Source organism: Microchirus variegatus (assembly GCF_963457635.1).
Source record: "Microchirus variegatus genome assembly, chromosome: 4".
Classification (NCBI taxonomy): Eukaryota; Metazoa; Chordata; class Actinopteri; order Pleuronectiformes; family Soleidae; genus Microchirus; species Microchirus variegatus.
This window is the reverse complement of record NC_139805.1, coordinates 14,896,025-14,916,135: the sequence shown is the minus strand read 5'-3', so window position 1 is coordinate 14,916,135 and position 20,111 is coordinate 14,896,025. Positions and strand designations below refer to the sequence as shown.

The 20,111-nt window shown below is 40.0% G+C and overlaps 2 protein-coding genes across 2 annotated transcripts in view; one reads left to right on the top strand and one right to left on the bottom strand.

The window, feature by feature from the left end:
* The window catches only part of xpr1a (xenotropic and polytropic retrovirus receptor 1a), a 61,597-nt gene extending 44,644 nt beyond the window's left edge, over positions 1 to 16,953 (bottom strand). The window contains exons 1-2 of the mRNA XM_083888059.1: positions 16,839 to 16,953; positions 10,953 to 11,004 (exon numbers count right to left, since the gene is read on the bottom strand). Of these exons, the coding sequence (XP_083744185.1) occupies positions 10,953 to 11,004; positions 16,839 to 16,907 (121 nt within the window). The 5' untranslated portion in view covers positions 16,908 to 16,953. The remainder of the gene's footprint in view (positions 1 to 10,952; positions 11,005 to 16,838) is intronic.
* Positions 16,954 to 19,172: 2,219 nt separating this feature from the next.
* Positions 19,173 to 20,111, top strand: part of acbd6 (acyl-CoA binding domain containing 6) — a 29,184-nt gene continuing 28,245 nt past the window's right edge. The window contains exons 1-2 of the mRNA XM_083887673.1: positions 19,173 to 19,629; positions 19,823 to 19,887. Coding sequence (XP_083743799.1) covers positions 19,351 to 19,629; positions 19,823 to 19,887 — 344 coding nt within the window. The 5' untranslated portion in view covers positions 19,173 to 19,350. The remainder of the gene's footprint in view (positions 19,630 to 19,822; positions 19,888 to 20,111) is intronic.

Genomic DNA, 20,111 nt, shown 5'->3' with positions numbered 1-20,111 from the left:
TGTATAAGATTTACTGATTTACTGAATTGCCTCAATTCTGATTCAATTTAGGTTTTACATTGATTCATTTAGAGATATTTTAAAGCTCACATAGAGTGGTCCTGTTGCACATATATGTTAGTTATGGAGGTCTACTTACATACATTAACTTGTTATTATGGTCAAAAACCTCCTAGTTGCTGTAAATGAGCTGATAGAAATCTCTCCTCACTGAAGCTCTCGTCAGTCGCACTGTTTCAGACCAAAATCTCACCCCCAGAAGACAGACTGTGTTGTGATTGCCAGCCAACGAGAGCTTTCCCAAATGTCTTGTGATTGGCAAATACCTGGAAGTGACATAATTAGCACACCAGCTCTCAGAAGCACAGCTCCCCCTCTGGAAAGGTGAATGCACTGCTACTCATTATCAAAACCTTGTTTTAAAAATGTTTAAAAATGTTTAAAAATAACTTTGTCACAACTTCCCGCCGCAGTCCCTTTTACGACTTTGACCCGGAGTTTCCATACCATACCATTTGTTTCGTTATTGAAGACATTTTCACAGAATTCTAATTCTAATTCTGCAAACAAGTATCCTGGTGCATCATTAAATACATGAATGTTTACATTAAAAATATACCCCAAAGTAGTTACATTAAGCGACTATTTGTTTTAGATGACCTCACAGTGCAACTCTACAGTGAAGCTGTGGGTGATAATTGAAACTGATTTTAAGGTTCTGTTGTTTTGTGGTGACAATGGAGGACATAAACAAACTAAACTGTCCTCTTCAGCACTCAGTCATAACACCAATGCATCATCTGAAATGTCTCGCAAGATCAAGATCAAAATGAAGTAAGAGTAATAAAGAAAACCGAGTGCTTTTTGCTGTTTGTTTGGCTGCCAGTAAGGAGAGGGGACAATAGTTGAAGACTCACGAGCATCTGAAGGTAGATTTGCAAGCTTTTCAATCTCACACACTGTTAATAATTCAACATTTAATATAAAAACAGACAGCCTGTCCAGGAGGGAACAATTGCTGTAAATTATTAATATGCTTCTTTCTCCCATCTTGTCCCTGGATTAGAAGAGTGTGATATAGTGTAGTGTAAATAAGAGGAGAAATTATATCTGGACCAATATTATATTTCTGCCCCTTGAGAGAAATATCCTCTATAACCTCAATTGTATTAAAAATAAATTACTGCTAGTTATTGCTGCCATCGTTGGCAAGTATATCTGAAAAGGACGTTGAATAAGCAAATGAAAGACCTTGAGTGGACACTCACCTCCTCGCTGTCTCAGTATTTTTCCCACATCTTTTGTGAGTGATAGTAATGTATTGGAGAGGAGACTCCCTGAGGTTTTAGCTTCCTTTGCTCCAATTACCACCAATGTCACCTCTCTCCTTTCTTTCATGCTTCCTCCCTCATTTTATCCGTCAAGTTCTCACTTCCCCCGAATCGCCCCTGCCACACTTTTGCCTTTCTCTGAGTCTCTCTCTCATTTAGCCCGCAACTAAAATGATGATGAAATACAGACTAGGGCAGAACGAAAAATATCTAATTGCAATTTTTCGGACAGATATTGCCATTGCAATTTTATCTGTGGTACATTCAAACTTCACTTCATTATTCAGTAGAGCTGCAACTAACGATTATTTTTGTAATCGATGAGTATGTCTATTATTTTCTCGATGAATCGTTTGGTCCATACAATGTCAGAAAATGTTAAAAAACTTTGATCAGTGTTTGTCAAACCTGGAAATGACGATGTTCTTGAATGTCTTGTTTTGTCCACAAACCAACATGATTCAGTTTTAATGATTTTTTTGTTATGTGGAGCAAAGATACCAAGAAAATATTCACATTTAAGAAGCTAAAACGATCAGAAATCTTGTTTTAATTATGAAAAAAGCTTCAAACTGATTATCGATTATCAAAATAGTTGGCGATTAATTTAGTAATCAATTAATAATCGATTCATCGATTAATCGTTTCAGCTCTATTATTCAGCAATGTAGTAAACACCAGACCCCATCAAAAATATTTAACCAACGTTTCAACAGCACGCGTGAAAACCTAAAAGTACAGTGTGTAAGAAGGAGGAGAGGATTTTGTCCTTCTTCATTTGTGTAGTACGTTTCCACTACAGAACATAAAATGCTCACTGTGGCTGATTTGGCCTTTTAAGTTGCTGTAGAAACATTCTGTTCTCTGTAAAGCAAGCCTCATTAATGCTAACAAACCTTTGAATATTACACACTGCATCTTTAAAGATATGAATCGTTTCCCACGTTTGTACTAACTTGAATTTGCTCAGAACTTCAAACAAAAACAACACTTCTGATTGTTTTAAATTGCAATTTTGATTTGAAAAAAAAAAAATAAACTGCTCAGCTTAAATTGAGACCGTACCAAATAAAAATACATACACCACCTCTGTTACCTACTTCCCACACAGACACACCTGCAGATACAATCATATACACTGACCCCGACCCCCATTAGACCAGACTCAATTTAAAGTCAAACTCTGCTGCTGGAAAAACATTTCCATCAAATATCAAATCTGAAACAGAGCTCTCTGCTGCCAGGTGCAGTGCCTGTGATTGTGTTGACAATCAGGTGAGAGAGACAATACAGCAACATAGGGATGAGAGGACAATCTCATATGAGCTTCGTATGAGCGGCACATTTTCAATACAATCTGTTCTGGCCGAGGCGAAGCAGCACATTGTTATTCTAACAAACGCAGCGCAAACCCATCCACATTCATACTAATGTCCATTAATAACAACATAATCCACAGTAGAAACCAATGATAAACTGTTGCTTTGATAATTAAAAAAAAATAATAAAAAAATCAGGCTTGTGTGTATGATGTATAAAACCCTACATGGAACTGCACCACCTCCACTAAAGGAATACATCAAACAAAAAAAACCAAGCAGTAATTCTACACCTCAAACAACAAGAGCTACTATAAGAGGAGACGGCACAAAGTGCCATTAAGATAAACTGCCTTCAGTGAAAATACTCTGTTGTTTAAAGGCAGCACACTGTAGAGCAATTTCCCACTGTGTGCAAGTGAGTGCTGCAGGTTTTCCACATTTACAACACATGTGAAAAACTGGATCAGGACAAACTGTGAAGACATTTAACCACCATGCACAATATGTGTTAGAACTAGATAAACAATGTGCAAAATAAACCCACATGTACATAGTGAATGTTATTATAATAATAATATTTGTGGCTGCAGTTAATATAGGTACTACTGTGCATATGGATATTAGCCAAAATCTGATTCATTTACATGCACAATGTTTATTAATGTGTGATGCCTAATAATTACATAAACAAATATATAAAATGACTTCTCTGTCACAGAGCATAGGTTTACCATTTACCATTACAGAGCATAGAGCTAATTTAAATAACTGGGGAAAAAGCTAAAGAAACAAAAGGTGACACTGAAAATATCTTGTTGTGTTATAGAGTTAGGTTTGCATTGTAATAAATGTTTTCTTATTTCCCCACAGTTTACAGCAAATATTAGAGTGGACACTGCATAATTCATGTACCTTAAAAGCAGCACAAGAGAGGAAAAAAAACAGAAATACATCAGCATATGGCCCTGCTGTCATCATCTATAGCTCACAATCACACCCACACCCTGTAGCCCGCAGCTCCATATGTGTCTGTGTGTGTGCACATGTATGTGAGCGTCTCTACAAACATCAATGTGTGTGTGTGTGTGTGTGTGTGTGTGTGTGTGTGTGTGTGTGTGTGTGTGTGTGTGTGTGTGTGTGTGTGTGTGTGTGTGTGTGTGTGTGTGTGCGTGTGCGTGTGTGTGTGTGTGTGTGTGAGAGAGAGAGAGCGAGAGAGAGAGGGCAACCTCTTTGCAGTAAGAGCGACGGCTTAAGGAAGATAAAAACGTAAAAACACACACAGCTGAGACAAGGTCACATGTGTCTGATCTGATCCATCCATCCAAACTGGTGACCTTTCATTTTGATGGTAGCACAGGAGCCATGTGGGTGTGTGCAAGGTATCCAAAATCAATCGATTTTAGCCAAACAATACAATCAAACAAAGAAAACTGTTCTGTCCTGTCAGAATAGCCGTGTCTTAATCCATGCTAGATCATAACATACGGTCAGCTATGACTGATCATCATATCCAATCAGCAGAGCCTGGCCTGAGCCACTGGCTGACATCCAAAGCTGCTTATTAGGCTTCTCTTTGCAGATTAAAAACAGTAATTTACCTTGTATCAGGGGCCGGATTATGGTTTGGAAGCCCTGCTAATGCTAAGCAAATGCACCAAACCCCTGAGATGGCGACAGCTGATCTCTAATCAACAGAGACTGATCTCATTGCATTCACATGCCTCCCATGCTTGAGATTGTTCTCAGATCACTACATGTGCTCTATGTATGTTCTCTGGTTGTGCACCTGGCAAACAGCCAGATCATTAGTGTCGTCTCTGTTTACTAAAGCTCTCCAAGATCACATTAACATTCAAGTTAAGGCTCTGTCGGAGGAACACATTTAAGATAAGTGTCTTAACGTTGTCTTTGAAGGTGTAGCGTTTACAGTGTCATCTTCATTTAAGTGGCACTGTGTTCAGACCTCATTGATGTTGAGACGTACTACTATATACAGTATATAGTATATATGTATACAGTAACAACAAGTCATTGACTGAATAACTCGTCCACACTACCTCAGCATTTTAGAGCACCAAAAAGTACGAAGTACGAACAAAATGGAGACCTTTGGAAAGATGACAGTTACCCACATTCTCCTCTTAATTGGTAGCAATAACTCGCCTTGACGCTTACTTTCAGTTTCAGTCTCGAAACAGACATCTTTGTTAGAACTTTTCACCATTGTTGTTTCTACTTTGTAATATTTTCTGAAACCAACTGCAGAGAAGAGAATCTGCTCTTTGTTTACACCAACACGCTCATGCCCAGTGTACATGAATGGACATGTGATGTACTTTACACTTGCAGGCGTGTTAGTATGGACACAGATTACTGCTGATAACGAGCAGAAACACTTGACGCGAAGCAGATTATTTTTTATCTTAACCGCTGTTTAAAAATGAAAACATAGTAGTATGGATGTGACCACTCACCTCTCCTTCACCCCTCTCCCTGATGTTACAACCCCCCCCCCCCCAAGTGCTTCTACTACTTCTATTTGCCATCTTTTCTCAACAGCTCAAATCACTTTACCCCTTTTAGCAAACACTACATTTGCATTGCTGGGAATCATATCCTCCCAGATTGCTATCAAATGTCCCAAATCTAAATATACCTCCTCTTCTGGTGCCACATCCTCACCCCTTTTTTTTTTTTCCTAAAACCACAACATTAATCTACTCTCTAGATCTCTTTCTCTCAATCATCCCATACGTTTCTCTCTCTCCCCCTCTTCCTTTTCCCTCTTCTTCTCAACTTCATTCAAGCAAGATCTAATTCACCAATGAATAATGTATGGATGGATAGAAGACTTTCATCTATTAAGGTTCTCTTTCACTCTCTGTCTTTCTATTGTGGGTGGCTGCAGTGCTAATGCAGGGCAACATGTATTGGAGATGAGCCCAGGGACGGCCCACTCAGTCTGTTTGTCTACTGTCTGTCAGTGAGATCCCTCTTTCTGTTTTGGGTTGGTCAGTGAGGTTTATCATTGTTTTTCCCAACCTCCTCTTTGTTTTTAATGTTCTCCATTCCATCAGTGATCATCACATCAAATAGTGAAAGTGAGGACAGCTGGCTGTCATTCTTCATCCCACTCCTCTATCACCCTTTTCACCGTTCATTATCTCAGTTCGATTAGTCCATGACCTTGGAAAACTGATCCTTAGTTTGTATTGACCCTGACCCCCTGCTTCCCTCTGCTCTAATACCCTTAGAAGCCTCATCAAAGGACCAATTCCAAAATCCACAGCCACCTCCCTCCATTTCAGATCAGTTTAAATTCATTCTTGAAGCTGAAATTGCGTGTACGTTTGATTGTGGATGCAACTGTGTGTGCTCAATAAATGTCCTGATTTAGAATTATTTGACATATTGCGGGCAATTAAACTCCAAGGAAGTGGCTCAAGCATCTTTACTTATATCCAGTATACCAGAAATACAAGTGATATGGAGCAGAGCAACAGGCACTGACACAAGTATGTTGTCTAAAATAACATTTGTCTTCCTAAGACGTCTCAATAAACTGCTCCCTGCTTTTAAATAATCACTGTTGCTCTATTTTAGGTGTTTAGATGGTTTAACATTGTCTATGTGCTATAGGGGTTACGAGGGTTAAGGACCAAAAAAAAAGGAACCAACCCCCACAAAAACCCAGCAATTAGTGCTCGGAAGCAGGCAGCAGCAGCAGCCGATTGTCAAAGAGCACATCAATAATGCAGAGTGGTGGGAGATCCTGGCTGCCACGCTACTGTCCTGCTGAACCCTCCTGCCTGTCTACCTGTCTGTCTGTATATCCTTTTATCTCTCTTCCTTTTTCTTGCTCCTATCACCCTCTGAACACTGGCTTGACTCGTGCTGTCTAAATCTGTCTGTCTTCCTCTCACCGCACACAGTGCTTCCCTGCCAAGCTCTCCTCTGTGTTGTTCATGTATGCTTGAGCTCCACTGGATAAAGAGACAACGCATAGATGTATTCAACGTTGTTCATACTTATAATACAATGCATATAATAAAACATTTTATTGTTTCTTTTTTACAGGCATTATCTTAAACGCAAGGAAAAAGATCATCAGTACTTTTGAAAAAAAAAAATCCAAATCAATATGGCAGGACAAAGACGGACTCCAAGGGGGACGAACACCCGTAATAACAGCTGCTGTTCCATCATACACACCGGCAGAATAACAATCAGCACTGTATTACACAGGCTGGCAGCCTTCAACTAGCCTCTCATCGTGTTCGTCAACAACAGCAGACAAAATGGCGGGTAAGCAATGTGACGTGGCCAACAATAGAAAAGAGCAGAATAGGTGCCGGATGAAGTGATTTGTGGGTGTGATTCATGCGTCCGTTATCAAATCAGGTACGACGGCTCACGCACATGAGCAAAAAAAAAAAAAAAATTCATTAAGATGTGGTGGGAGCTAAAAGGAATTGCTGACTGAGCAGAAAAATGTGCCACAGTGTGCAGGTTTACTGTTGTGTTTATTCGCTTGTAATCAAAGCTATAAAAACTGAAAGAGGTGGGACAATTAAGCATCAAGGGAAGTGTGGGAGAAAAAAAAAACAGTGACAGGTTGTATACAGTGGAGAGCAGGTGGTCATGGTGACATTATGGTTGCCATTATGTTCTGGTTTAAGAGAAATATTTATTTCCTCCATCCATTGTTACAGGGAAGTAGTTTTTTGTTGGATTACTTTCTTTCTAGTCAGTTGTTTTGCAATGTATTGATAACGTTACGGTGATATTTAGTCAATATTTAGTGGTGGTTTCATACTCTTCTTTGAAGTAATTGCTCTATTTTTGGGCCACACAAACATGACATGACCTGAGAGTGGCTATACCTCATGTCAGATACATCAGGATGTTTATAATCACTCACATAGACTTACGCAAAGGTACACCGATACACATATGCATACATATGCATTGAAACAGACTGTTCATATAATTATATCAAGTCGTAAACAGTCACCCTATTTTAACACAATAAAATACTTCCCTTTATTGAAAAATAAATGAACAAAAATAAAAGCCACCCAAATTTGTAGTCAAATACCTTGACATTTCTTTTGGAAAAAAAAGATGATAAAGCAACTCTTCACGACACGATGAAATACTGCAAGCATTTTATTTCCTCACTGCAGCTTTTACAACATTATTGATTTAACTGCATAAAACATGAACAGCCCTAAAGGGATATGGCCACTGTTTGCCAAGCCACAAGACAATAAGCAAAATAAGGTATGCATTTACTTTAGTTTTTCACAACTGTTTAGAGTGTAACAAAGACTTTATAGTGTCACCTGAGGAATCGTCCATTCATAATAGTTTTTCGAGGGGCATCAGATTCATTCATTCATATCCGATATCCAGACCTCGTGATTCAGAGAAAAATCCATTAGCGGGTTCTCTGAGGTTTAGGTCAGACCATCCCCCTCTTCGGACAGTGTGTGTGTGTGCATGTGTGTGTGCATGTGTGTGTGTATGTAATAGTACACAGACACAAGCCCTGCCCTTATCCTCTGTGTGACTAACAGTGCTGTCACTAACATCTTCTCATGGCTCCTCCTTGCCCCAGCTCCGCACAGATACCATCACAGTAATAGACTGACCATTTACAGAGCAACAACATCAAATACACAATGAATGAATGACTGAGTGGGTGAGTGAATGAAGCAGCAGCACATGAATGACTCTGACTGTAAAAGCTCACCCTCGTGCAAGTAAAGTGCTTTACAATATAAATACAGTCACATATGACATGTCCGGCCTGTAAACAGTAATCGAAGTACTATGATACACACACACACACACACACACACACACACACACACACACACACACACACACACACACACACACACACACACACACACACACACACACACACACACACACACACAGGTGCCTCATAAAGCTGTGTGTCTATATGAGCCCATTGTCCTCAGATCTCTGGAATAATCCACAGGGTAATTGAATTAGATTGTGGCATAACTCATTGTAATGGTTGCAACAAGGGGAAGCAGAGGCCAGTGGGCTGCTGTTGTCTTCCATTGGCTCTTCGTATAACAGGGACCAGCATGTTTTAATTATAATTACTTAAAGGACCAATGCAGGCAAGGAAAGGAGGGAACAAAAGATTATTAACAATGAGTGAAGGGTCAGATGAAGACCAGAGCTATGATAATGTTCACGTGTTGTAGTGTGTCTGTGTGCAACATGCTCTTTAATTAACGTACATCCATCTTTTTGAATGTTTACTGTGTCATAAAATGGTGCTTAAAATAGTGACTTTTGTGTGCCATATTCCCACAGCATCCCCACACACATATTTTAAATGTTGGCCATAGTCGATCATTCTCGTATGCAATCGCTCTGGCACAGGCTTTGAAATGCGGCTCAAGGTTGTGTTTATCCAAAACACTGCTTTCTCTGATACAGCAGAGTGGCCAGCGAAGGAGCAGAGTGGGTGAGCAAGAAGTTCTGACCCAGTAAACAGTTTCCCTGAGGCAAGAGAAACATCCTCTGAATAACAAAAACCCTGCTTTTTGTAATGAATAAGACACAACAGAGCAAGAGGGAGAGAGAGATAGAACATGCAGTCATGAATCAAACCCTAATAATGACACATTCTGACTGAAAGAACAGATTAATATATTAAGAAAACAGTGTAAAATATTGAATTGTATGTGTAATGGTGACATGACACATGAGACATGATTTCTGGCTGTTTTATGTGACGATATAATGAATGCTTGTCTGTGATGATGTTATTTGCAAAGTGCAAATACAAGGTAGACAAACTCTACATCTTTTTGACCCAGTTTAAACCCTTCTGAAGAAAAACTGCTGCAGAAAGCTGGGATTTTATGACTATAGACTAGGCTATAGACCTCCTTGTTGTGGTGTGTTGGTTCCATTCTGAACTGTGAAAGAAAACTGTGGAAAAGGACACAAATCAACATGACTGAGTGGGGCCGTGTTGGAACGTCACACTGATAACAGATTAATGACACAGTATGAATTTATACTGATCGATTGATCCTGTCCGTATTCATAAAACACACTCACCTATCTTATAGCAGAAGGAAACCACTGACCTATGACTGCAGCTCAAACTTGAGACAGGAAATAATCTATCATCCATGTACAACCTGACTAAAGTGGCTAACAGCCTCTGGAGACACCTCTCAGAACAGAGGCAGCTCATGTGTTATCACTGAAAAAGACGTGCGATACTACAAAGACTATTTAAGACTGAGCAACACTTACGGAAAAAAAACACAGCGTGATTTTTGCACCATGCCAATTTGCATTTATACACAGTATAAACACTTGGATCACAATTATTTGAACTTGTGAGTGTGTAGTTTTCACACTCACTGCAGTCCAACATGAAGTCAACATGCTTACTAATGCTATACATACATGTACGTAACAGCAGAGTCACTGTGACTGTGTTACATTTTGACACTTAAACCTGCTCGAAAGAAGTGTCACTACATACAAGCACGTTTAGGGGACCTTTTTTCACACAGACTCTCTAGACACACACACACACACACACACACACACACACACACACACACACACACACACACACACACACACACACACACACACACACACACACACACACACACACACACACACACACACACACACACACACACACACATGTTCACTGCCGCATATGAAGAGCTGCATGACACCAGATCCTGAACTGTATCTCAAGCCTGCAACTGAAGAGAGTTGTTTACTTCCACATACTGGCATCTATATTAAAAAAAATAAACGCCTTACATTCTTTCTCTCATCACACATCAATTGCAATCTAATGCCAAAGCTTAATTTTAGCCATGGCCCTTCCTTATCACTGTTATATTGAGTAGCACCACTCAAACTAAAGTCCAGCTCGAGCCAGTTACATTGACCACTAGTCAGGCTATTCACATTCTCTCATCACTAACTGATATTCCCTTTACTCTTCTCCTTGTATCTGACCATAAACCAAAGCAGGGCTAACATAGACAGAGGCTAATGATTTACTAATTGCTGTCTACTAGAACCAGAGACTGTGGAGTAGAAGCATGCTAGAAGTGAATTTCTATTTTTAGCATGAAGGGCTGTTATTCTGGGGATGCCCAACCAGGCCACGGGCAAGGGGGGCAGTGAGTACAGAAGTATGTTTATGTTGCCGTGTGCATATGTGTGTGTCTGTGTGGGTTTGCTTTGTATTAACATGGAGTCTCCTTACCTTCTATGGAAGGAGCTTGGTCCTGGGCAGCATACAGCATTTCCTTGAACGCCTAATAAAACAAAGCAACAGTTGGTTAGAATTTGTGCAACCGATCAATCAGCCAACACTGACCCACATAAAAATAAAATCGAGAAATATTAAGACATGTTTTTCCTCGAAAAGGATTAGAAGTCATATAATTTCCACAAAATCATAAAAGCATTGAGTGAGCACTCACTGTATGGAGTAAATGAAATGAATTTAGTCTGAGGGGTACAATGACGCAAAAAGGGATCATAACGACATGACATGACAACATTTTTTCACACATTTGATCCAGAGATGATGGTGTAATTAAAGTACTAAGTAACTAGAAGCACTCGGAGAGCGCAGACCTCCGCCAAGCCAGCCCAGCCCCCCACAGAATAGCGATAAAAATAGTGATAGCGTCTACGGATCACGCCCAAATGTAATCACTTGTTCCTGGTCCCACTGTGGACATTTCTTGAAAATGTCATCAAAATCCGTTTACGTCTTGTCGAGTTATGTTGTTGACAGACAGACAAACAGACAAACTCTGGCGAAAACATATACATCCTGGCGGAGGTCAATAAGTGATTAAAGAGGTCTAAGAGGCAATACACAATAGTCACGCAGCATCATCTGCCTTGACAGCAGCACTTAAACTATCTAATGCCATTTGAGAGCCATCGACTGAATACTTTCTCCATATGATCACAGCTGTCACCACATTGAGCAACACACACAGACTGGCTGTTCCTAAAAACACTTGTGTAACAACACTTGTTACAAACAGGTATTGAAAGACAAATGTATGAAATAATGATTACAAAATGATTACACACAACAGGGGTTGAACACAGTTGCTGCAAACAGTTCAAGACTTCACATGACAATGATTGTTGTTTGGACTTTTGAAATGATCTGTGTTCAAAGCGCAGACATGTTCAATTAAAGTGGCAGACGGGGGGAGAAGACGGAGGGAAAGACAAACTGACAGATATGGGGGACAGACGGTTTGACATCAATTTGTGCAATTTTATAGAGCTGCAGTTGTTTCTCTGGGGTAAGGCTGATCTTGAAGACAATGACAACTGACAGATAATTGAGCACTGGTTAATCTGAATGTTTTAGTGCGGAGAACAGACTGGAGCTGAATCAAAAAAAACAAAAAAAAACCTGTGGAACTTAATAGCCCTGCCATAAAAAGAAAAGTCTAATAAACTTTCTCAAGATTGCTTAAGTAATGAATCATTAAATCATTATGTTTACAACAATTACCCTACAACTTGCTCCATGACTTGACTTCATTTTTCATATGCTGATGCATCACCAAACTCATGTTGTAATAAAGTACAAATAGGATGAGCAGTTACTGGGGGACATATTAACAGCTCCCTCTGAACATATTAATCTGTCTACTTTACAGGTTCTATCGTGGAGAATGGTGTTTTTGTACGATGGCAGTGAGAACACAGGGTGATTCTGTGTGTGGGCATAAACCACTTGGGGGAAAACTGCTGTGTATTAATAGCAGCCTGGCTTGTTCATACACAGGTTCATCTGCAACTCTCACATGCAACAAATACAAAAACAGACACGAGATTATAATCCAAGAGGTAAACATTTCATGCGATTGCAGCTATTTGTCTACTGTGTCTGGTAAGAATCACAGGAGACCTGAGTGTGCACAAAGCGCTGGAGCCCAGCCCAGTCTTGGGTAATCTCTAGTGAGTAACACACCCCCCCCCCCAATCACACACACTCTACATGTAATTGGTGGGAAACAAACATGCAGATTCTGACAGTGAGGCGTTCTTTAAGATGGAGGCGTCGCCATGGTGATGGCAGTGACGAGAATTTGAGTCAGTGTGGCTCTCTGGGGAATGGGGATAAACCTTTGGGCTTGGCAATAATCGGAGGTGAAACCTGTAGACAATAACTAAGCCAAGCTTGATGGATCCATCAGTTAGAATGACCATACATTAATGTGAGGATAACACACTCTCTCCCACACAGACACAACGTGGAACTCAAGTACCAGACTTGTATCACTTTGAGTCAGATTGAGGATTACTCCATAGAGTATGCACTTGATTGAACTCTGTCAATGGAATTCAATCCTTCAATAGCTGAGGCATGTTGAGTGGAAACTAAGCGAAATGTTTGCGTGCTACATTGGAAAACCCTTCTTTTAGTATACTTGAGGTTGTTTTCATAATGTTTGAGGACAGTCTGAAGATCGCTCAGGGTCTAATGGTAATCCAGCGGTGGATCACTTGAATCCCTTGCTCTGTATTTAAGTGGATCCCTGCAAGTAGAGTAGAGAGGTTATGAAGAGATGCTGAGGGGAGGGGAGGGGAGTAGAGGGAGGGAAGCAGAGGGCAGGTCTGGTCGGGGACCAGATGTCCTCCCAGTGGGGGAGGAATGATGAGGTGAGGATGGAAGGAAGGAGGGAGGTATAGAACAGGGAAGGAGGGGTGGGGGTTCTCAGCAGTTGCCATGTTGTCGCATACATATTTTTCATAATGTAGAACATGCTGATAAATCACACCCTCGCATAATCTATAGCTGATGTGCAATGTTGTTTATTTAATGCACCGTTTCATTAAGGCTGTCTGTCACAAGACAGAGCTCACTGTGCTTGTTAAGACATTTCACCAACATGACTCGATTAGAGAAATGCAAGGCGGTTCACCTTTGAACAAACAGTAATCACTCACTGAAATCACACAGGCACCTGCTTTGAATCTATATTCTGTAATACCACTTTGCGAGTCTGAATTTCAAATGCAAGTCTCCCCATGCACTCTCCTCCTCCTCCTCCTCCTCTCTGTCTAAGTGAGTAGACTGCATATGTAAATGTATATAAGTGGCCTTGCATTCTCACCCACACATAATCACACCTACATATACCTCCAGTACACACTTAATTACGTGCACTCTACATAATTGTAATGCATATTTGCAAGTTCATGTCAAATCCTTGAACAAAAACAGGAGATAATTTGAGAGGAATCTGGCAGTGAGAGTTTAGAGAAGAGTTAATACATTTTAAGGCAAATCCTCTACATCCTCTGCCCTTTGGCGGGAAGCTGCTGGAATCTGCGGGACCTGCACTCCTCCATACCAAACTGCTGTTTAGCATATATAGGTGTATTACTACAATCCCACGGGATAACGCGAACACCTAATTACTCGATCACTCAATCGCCTTGTCAATGCCTCCACGTCTACATGAAGTGCCTAGGAGCCAAAGCTCTGCCAAAGCTCTGCATTTCCCGCAACAGTGACTTTGCTGCATCCTCTTCCTCTGCATAGAAACGAGCTGACCAATCTGAATAGGCAGCATGCAGATTTCCACACAGTAGGGTCCTTCAAAAAACAAGGAAGGAAAAATGTGTGCCATAGGTTAATTAATCCAACGAGCACACAAAGGCGGGAATACAATTATAAACCAGTGTTAGTGTGAATGCAGGGGGCTTTAATGCATTCACTACAGATCCAGACACTTTGAAGCACAGACGACGGGTAATAAAAATGACCTGTGCTCCTGGAATAACTGGCGATTATGTATTTTAATAGACAGACAGCTGGATTACAATGCAGCAGTTTTTTCTACTGCAGTGGCCACTGCAACACCTGATGCTGAATAAACACACAAGGGGCTGATTGTGATGTTTACGACTTACCATAATAACTGAATGTCTGCAGAATGGACCTTGGTATATCTGGACTGCTTGTCAGCAATATTTCCAGGCTTTGCATTTTTTTTCCAGGTCTTTGTGACCAAGTTCACCAAAGTTAATTGACTTTGTCGTCTTAATATAACGCCATGTATGTCTTTGTCTCTTGACTCATTTTCAGAGCCTTGAATAAGATGTCCATCATCTGTAGGTGTGAGCTCTCGCCTTGATCTCTACCAGCCCCACCCACTCAGGAGGTAATGGAGTTTACAGAGGTCAGACAAAGACTGAAGGCAGCCACAAAAACACAAATACCCACAAATCCATCCTCACTGCTCACCCTATACAGCATGTTATTCAGATTTGAGAAAAAAAACAAAAAAAAACTGTTTGGATAGAGGTGCAATAATCCAACAACGACTGTATGATTGCAACAAGTATATTATTGCATACCCTAGGTTTTTAAGATACAAAAGCATTGTTCATTTTTGAATCATGCATTAACAACTGATTACAGTTGTATTCGTTGATGTTCCATTTTGTTAATTCTCCATGAAGTTGAAATTAAAGATATAGAATGATAACGTCTGCTCAAAAAGCAGAGTGAAAAAAACCCGAAGTGAAGGATATAAACAATATAGAAAACGATTATGATTCTAATAATAATATAACACTAATAAAAACAATCATCGTTTCCATTCTGTGGCACCGATAAACACAGACAAAAGAGAAAATCTGCCATCATCCATCTCAGGTCAGTGAGTGTGAGCGAACACTGAAGGTGTAAAATGGCTGGTATGGCCATGTATCTGTCCCTGTGCTTAATGTGCGGCAGTCTGTCTGTCTGTCTGTACATACAGGACAAAGAACCCAGAAAAAGCCGTGTAATTATGCTAATATTAAATCTAAATAAAATTTTATTGTAAAATTGCCTTCTTGCGAGTGTGCTCACTGCATATCTCTGTAACACATTTTCACTGAAATCTGACGATGGTTTTGTGACACAGGTGATGACAACATATAAGACAGGAAAGATCAAGATGTCTGCTGCTGCTGCAATTATCCAATTTAACTGTGATATTCAGATCATGTCTCCAAAATAAAACCCAACTCAGTGAGCTTCTGCTGAGTCTAGGATGCAGGTTACCAGGGGTTTAAAGAGAACAGGCTCTTTGTCTATAATTCATACAGCTAAATGGAATGGAGCAGCCTATCCTGTCACTGCATGTCTGCACTATACAGCTCTTAACATAGAGCCAGAAAGAAGTGGGGGTGTGAAAATAAAATACTCCGTAAGTACTGTACTCCATCCAACAAAGACCATGTGTGCACACAAAGATGCCTCTAAATCCACAGACACAACACATCACACCCTGACAGAATAAGCCTTGTTTCAATCCAAGATATAAACTGAACATAAAAACTGCATCTGAATTCAAACAAAAACAATATGTCCACAATCAGTTCTCACTAGTCAAAGCCAATGAATAATTACAGATGCAAATTTGAATATCTGCAGCTATGACTTGAAGATGCAAGGGAAATTACCATTAACAGTTTTTTTTCTTTTTTTCAAATAATAAAAATTAAGGCAACATTCAGACAATGTTGTTGGTTTAACTGCTATAGAACCCCCTCACAGACTACATCCCTTCAAATATACTGAGAGGAAAAAAAAAAACAATGTATGTATTCAAATCAAACATTTGAAAGTGATTTTTTTAATGTGATAATGAGAAATTAACACCTGTAGGAGATTTCTAATTTATAACAAAATGCACTATATCACTTACTGTGAATTGTTAAAAATGAAGAGAAAAATATTTTTCCCCAGTGTGAAAGCAACTCCACTGCTCACTAAACTCTTCATTGTATTTATATTTATGTGTTGTAAACTCAACACACAACAATATTACACAATGAATGCTCCCCTTGGCTCTTAACAACCGCAGTCAATTTCCCCTCCATAAACAATCGAGCATCCCTTATGTTTCCTGTCCTTTATTGCTCTCATGAGTCAGATAAGCTACCAAATATATAATATTAAAAAAAAACACTTTCCTGTTATTTTCCTGATTTTGTCTCTTATCTTTCACTTTTCATTCCCAGCAATATGATTTATATTATACAGGAGTTTCGTTCCAACTAAATATCCACAAGGCTTTTCTGTCAAATAAAAAAACACATTTGACTTTACCTCATAGAGTAAATACTGTTTCCTCCACTCAGGAGTGATGTGGGAGGAAAGATGTTCCGCGAATTTCATTTTGCCGGAATAAGTCTTCTCCTCACTCCGCCGTTAAATCCGTGAGCGACTCTTCCTTTTCCCCGTCGACGCGACTTTTTTTTTTTTTTTTTTTTTCTCCCTTCTGTCAGTTAACTTGCTCTCCGAACACGCGGTGCGTCAGCGGCGCAGCAGCGCAGCGCACTCCTGCTTCACTCCACTTCTGACTCGTCCCGGTCGGTGCACTCCGAGCAGATCCCGTCCCGCATACTAACTCCACGGGAGGGACCACAGCAGCGACAACAACTGTCCCCTCTCTCTTTCCTGAAACAGGTGGTAGTTTCTCGGAGCAGTTGAGAGCGGAAAAAGCTCAGTGACTTTGCTCCGTCCCTCCCTGGGCACAGTGGGCAGGTCTGGGGACACTGCAGTCCGCCATCGCATTGAGCCACATTGACGTGGTTGCGTCAGCAGAGCGCGCAGTGGAGCCGCACCGGGCGGGCGGGCGTTGTTGGGACCTCCTGTGAAAGAAAGTGTTGCCAGTGCGGTCAGCGATCGTCTGTCCTTTAAATAAAAATACACCACTGACCATGAGCCTTTACTGCTTGTTGTGTCTGCACATTAGCGTCGTGTATAAAAGCGGATAAAATACTCTTAACTCAAACTTATACAGTAGTGTCCATCATCACAAAGCCTCTAATACCATTAATAACAACAGTAATAATCATTACAACAATACTTTTTTTTCAATTATATAAAACTTATTTCTATCTCTCTTATATTGACAATTCTTATTGTGCAGAGTTCAGTCTTGAGTTATAAGTATTGGTCTGGAAAAGCAGCTATAGGCATCACATGTTTGGCAAATGTTTCCAGATTAATTTATTACAATTATCAGGATCAAAAAGAAAATGGTTGAAAAAAAAAATGATAATTTCAGTTTATTGAAAATGTAATTTCATCTGTTGCCGTATTTTCTTTATAACTATATTGTTCATTTTTAACAAAATACAATATAATCTGAAGTAGTTAATAGATTAGTTATAAAATAGCACTCGTTTTGCAGTGAAACTCCTCTAAAGTCAATACATGAAGGGGATGATTTTAATACATTTAGATATAATAATCTTTGATATCATATTATTATAGGTGGTGCTTAGCTGACAAAAAATATAGAGGACTTTGACTCTTTGAAGATCTTTTATCCCATTACGCGGTTCAGTTGCAAAGGTAATTACAGTCACACTTTAAAAGGTTGATAGTGTGAGTTTGAGTGGCAGGAAATGTAGAGCTTCGCTTTTGGGGTGTGAAAGCAGTCGGAACTGACACTAATTGCAGAGAAAAGACGAATAACAAAACACTACTTCATCGCTTTTCCAACAGCAACATCTGGTGGCCAAATTGCGCTATTACATACTGTTTGTCACCCACGTGCCTGATTTTACTTCAGGGATCAAGTAATCAACAACAACAACTAAATAAATAAACAAAACTATAGTCAGACATGATAATAATAAATACTATACGTTACCTGCGGTAGAATATTATCCCTTCACGTTTAATATTGAATATTTAGACGAATTGTTATGTATTACATTAAATTATATTGTGTTTTTATTACAAAATTCAAATGATCTCAGAAGACCAAACAAATCGTTACAGTTAACGCTACAAAAAGAACAATTACAGGGTACATTATATAGTTTACAAACAATGGCGTTGTTGGTAGCTGTAACACTAAGATAGGATATGATATTATGTCTTTAATGTGACTGTATTCAGAATAGTATGATGTCTTTATTGTGACTGTATTCAGAATAGTATGATGTCTTTATTGTGACTGTATTCAGAATACAATGGAATTAACAAAAATGGAACTTCATCTAACTATAGCTACAAAATGAAAAAAGAAAACAAGATAAAGATTGACTATGTGACAAACTGGGGATATATAGTTAATATTCAAAGAAATGTCAATAAACTTAGCTTTTTGACTGTTTAACTGTTTTTAATCACCACTGACAAAGATGTCTCACTGTTTGACAAGTAAATGTTCCCATGCCTACCATAAACAACAAAGCGCTACAAAACACTACACGAACATAATGTGTTGGCTAATGTAAAAATATTACGTACGAGATTAATACACATATATATAGATATATATGCAGAGGCTTTTTTTTGTTGTTGTTGTTGCTTAAAGACTTTTTCTTACAGAACTTCGAAAACCGACGAGGAAAGTGACGGGAACCTTCTCGCTAGACGGTGATTTAGTCGGGACTTTTAGTTGATCGTACCGCAGACGGACCAACGGTGGAATCAGTCCGACGGTCGCTGCTTCTCAGTGATAACCTTTTAAAAACCGAAATAGCCGCTGAAATACTGAGCAAATAAAACCGGACTGATAGTCTTTGTTTACGCTGAATATTTTGTACACGGATCTACGGCGCTCGTCGTATCTGGCGACACGCTATAGACACCAATAACAATGGCTTCTGGGTCACCGTCGTCCTCCCCGGACACTGCGACGGGCTCAGGTACAGACCCAGCTCGACCCGATACAGGGGAGCCCCTCGGCGGAGCAGGCTCAGACTCCGACTCGGATCTGGGTTTGGGGAAATTTGACTGCAGCGCCGCGGAGATGGGGGAGCGACTGGAAGGCGAGGGGCTGGAGATGGAATTTGAGTCTGCAGCCGACCGCGTACGAGATCTGATTCAGACGGCCAGCAGGGACCAGCTGTTGTACCTGTATGCTCGCTATAAACAGGTGAGGGTCAGGCTGAATGAAAGTTGAGGTCAGTCCTCACAACCTTGCGTCATTTGACTTTAGATGAGAGCCGCATGCAGTGAAGACTCAACACCCATGTTACATCACTGCCTTTTGAAAGATCACTCAGGTCATCTTTATGTTGCCATGTTGTTATCAAACATCTTTAATCAGAGTCTTTTACGCTTTACAGGTCAAAGTGGGAAAGTGCAATACACAAAAACCTGGCTTCTTCGACTTTGAAGGACAGAGGAAATGGTATGTAGTTTTGTCACTTTGTTATTGGGGGTTGTTTTGTCTTTGTCATCACATTCCTTCATTTTTGTCACAATGGATGTTTTCTTTTGTTGAGCTGCTCTGCACATATGATGTCTATTGCACGTCTGTCCATCTTGGAAAAGGGATCACTCCTCAGTGACTCTTATCTGAAGTTTCCACAAACTTTTCCCTGTTAAATTTTTTTTGGGGGCAGGTGTTCCTTA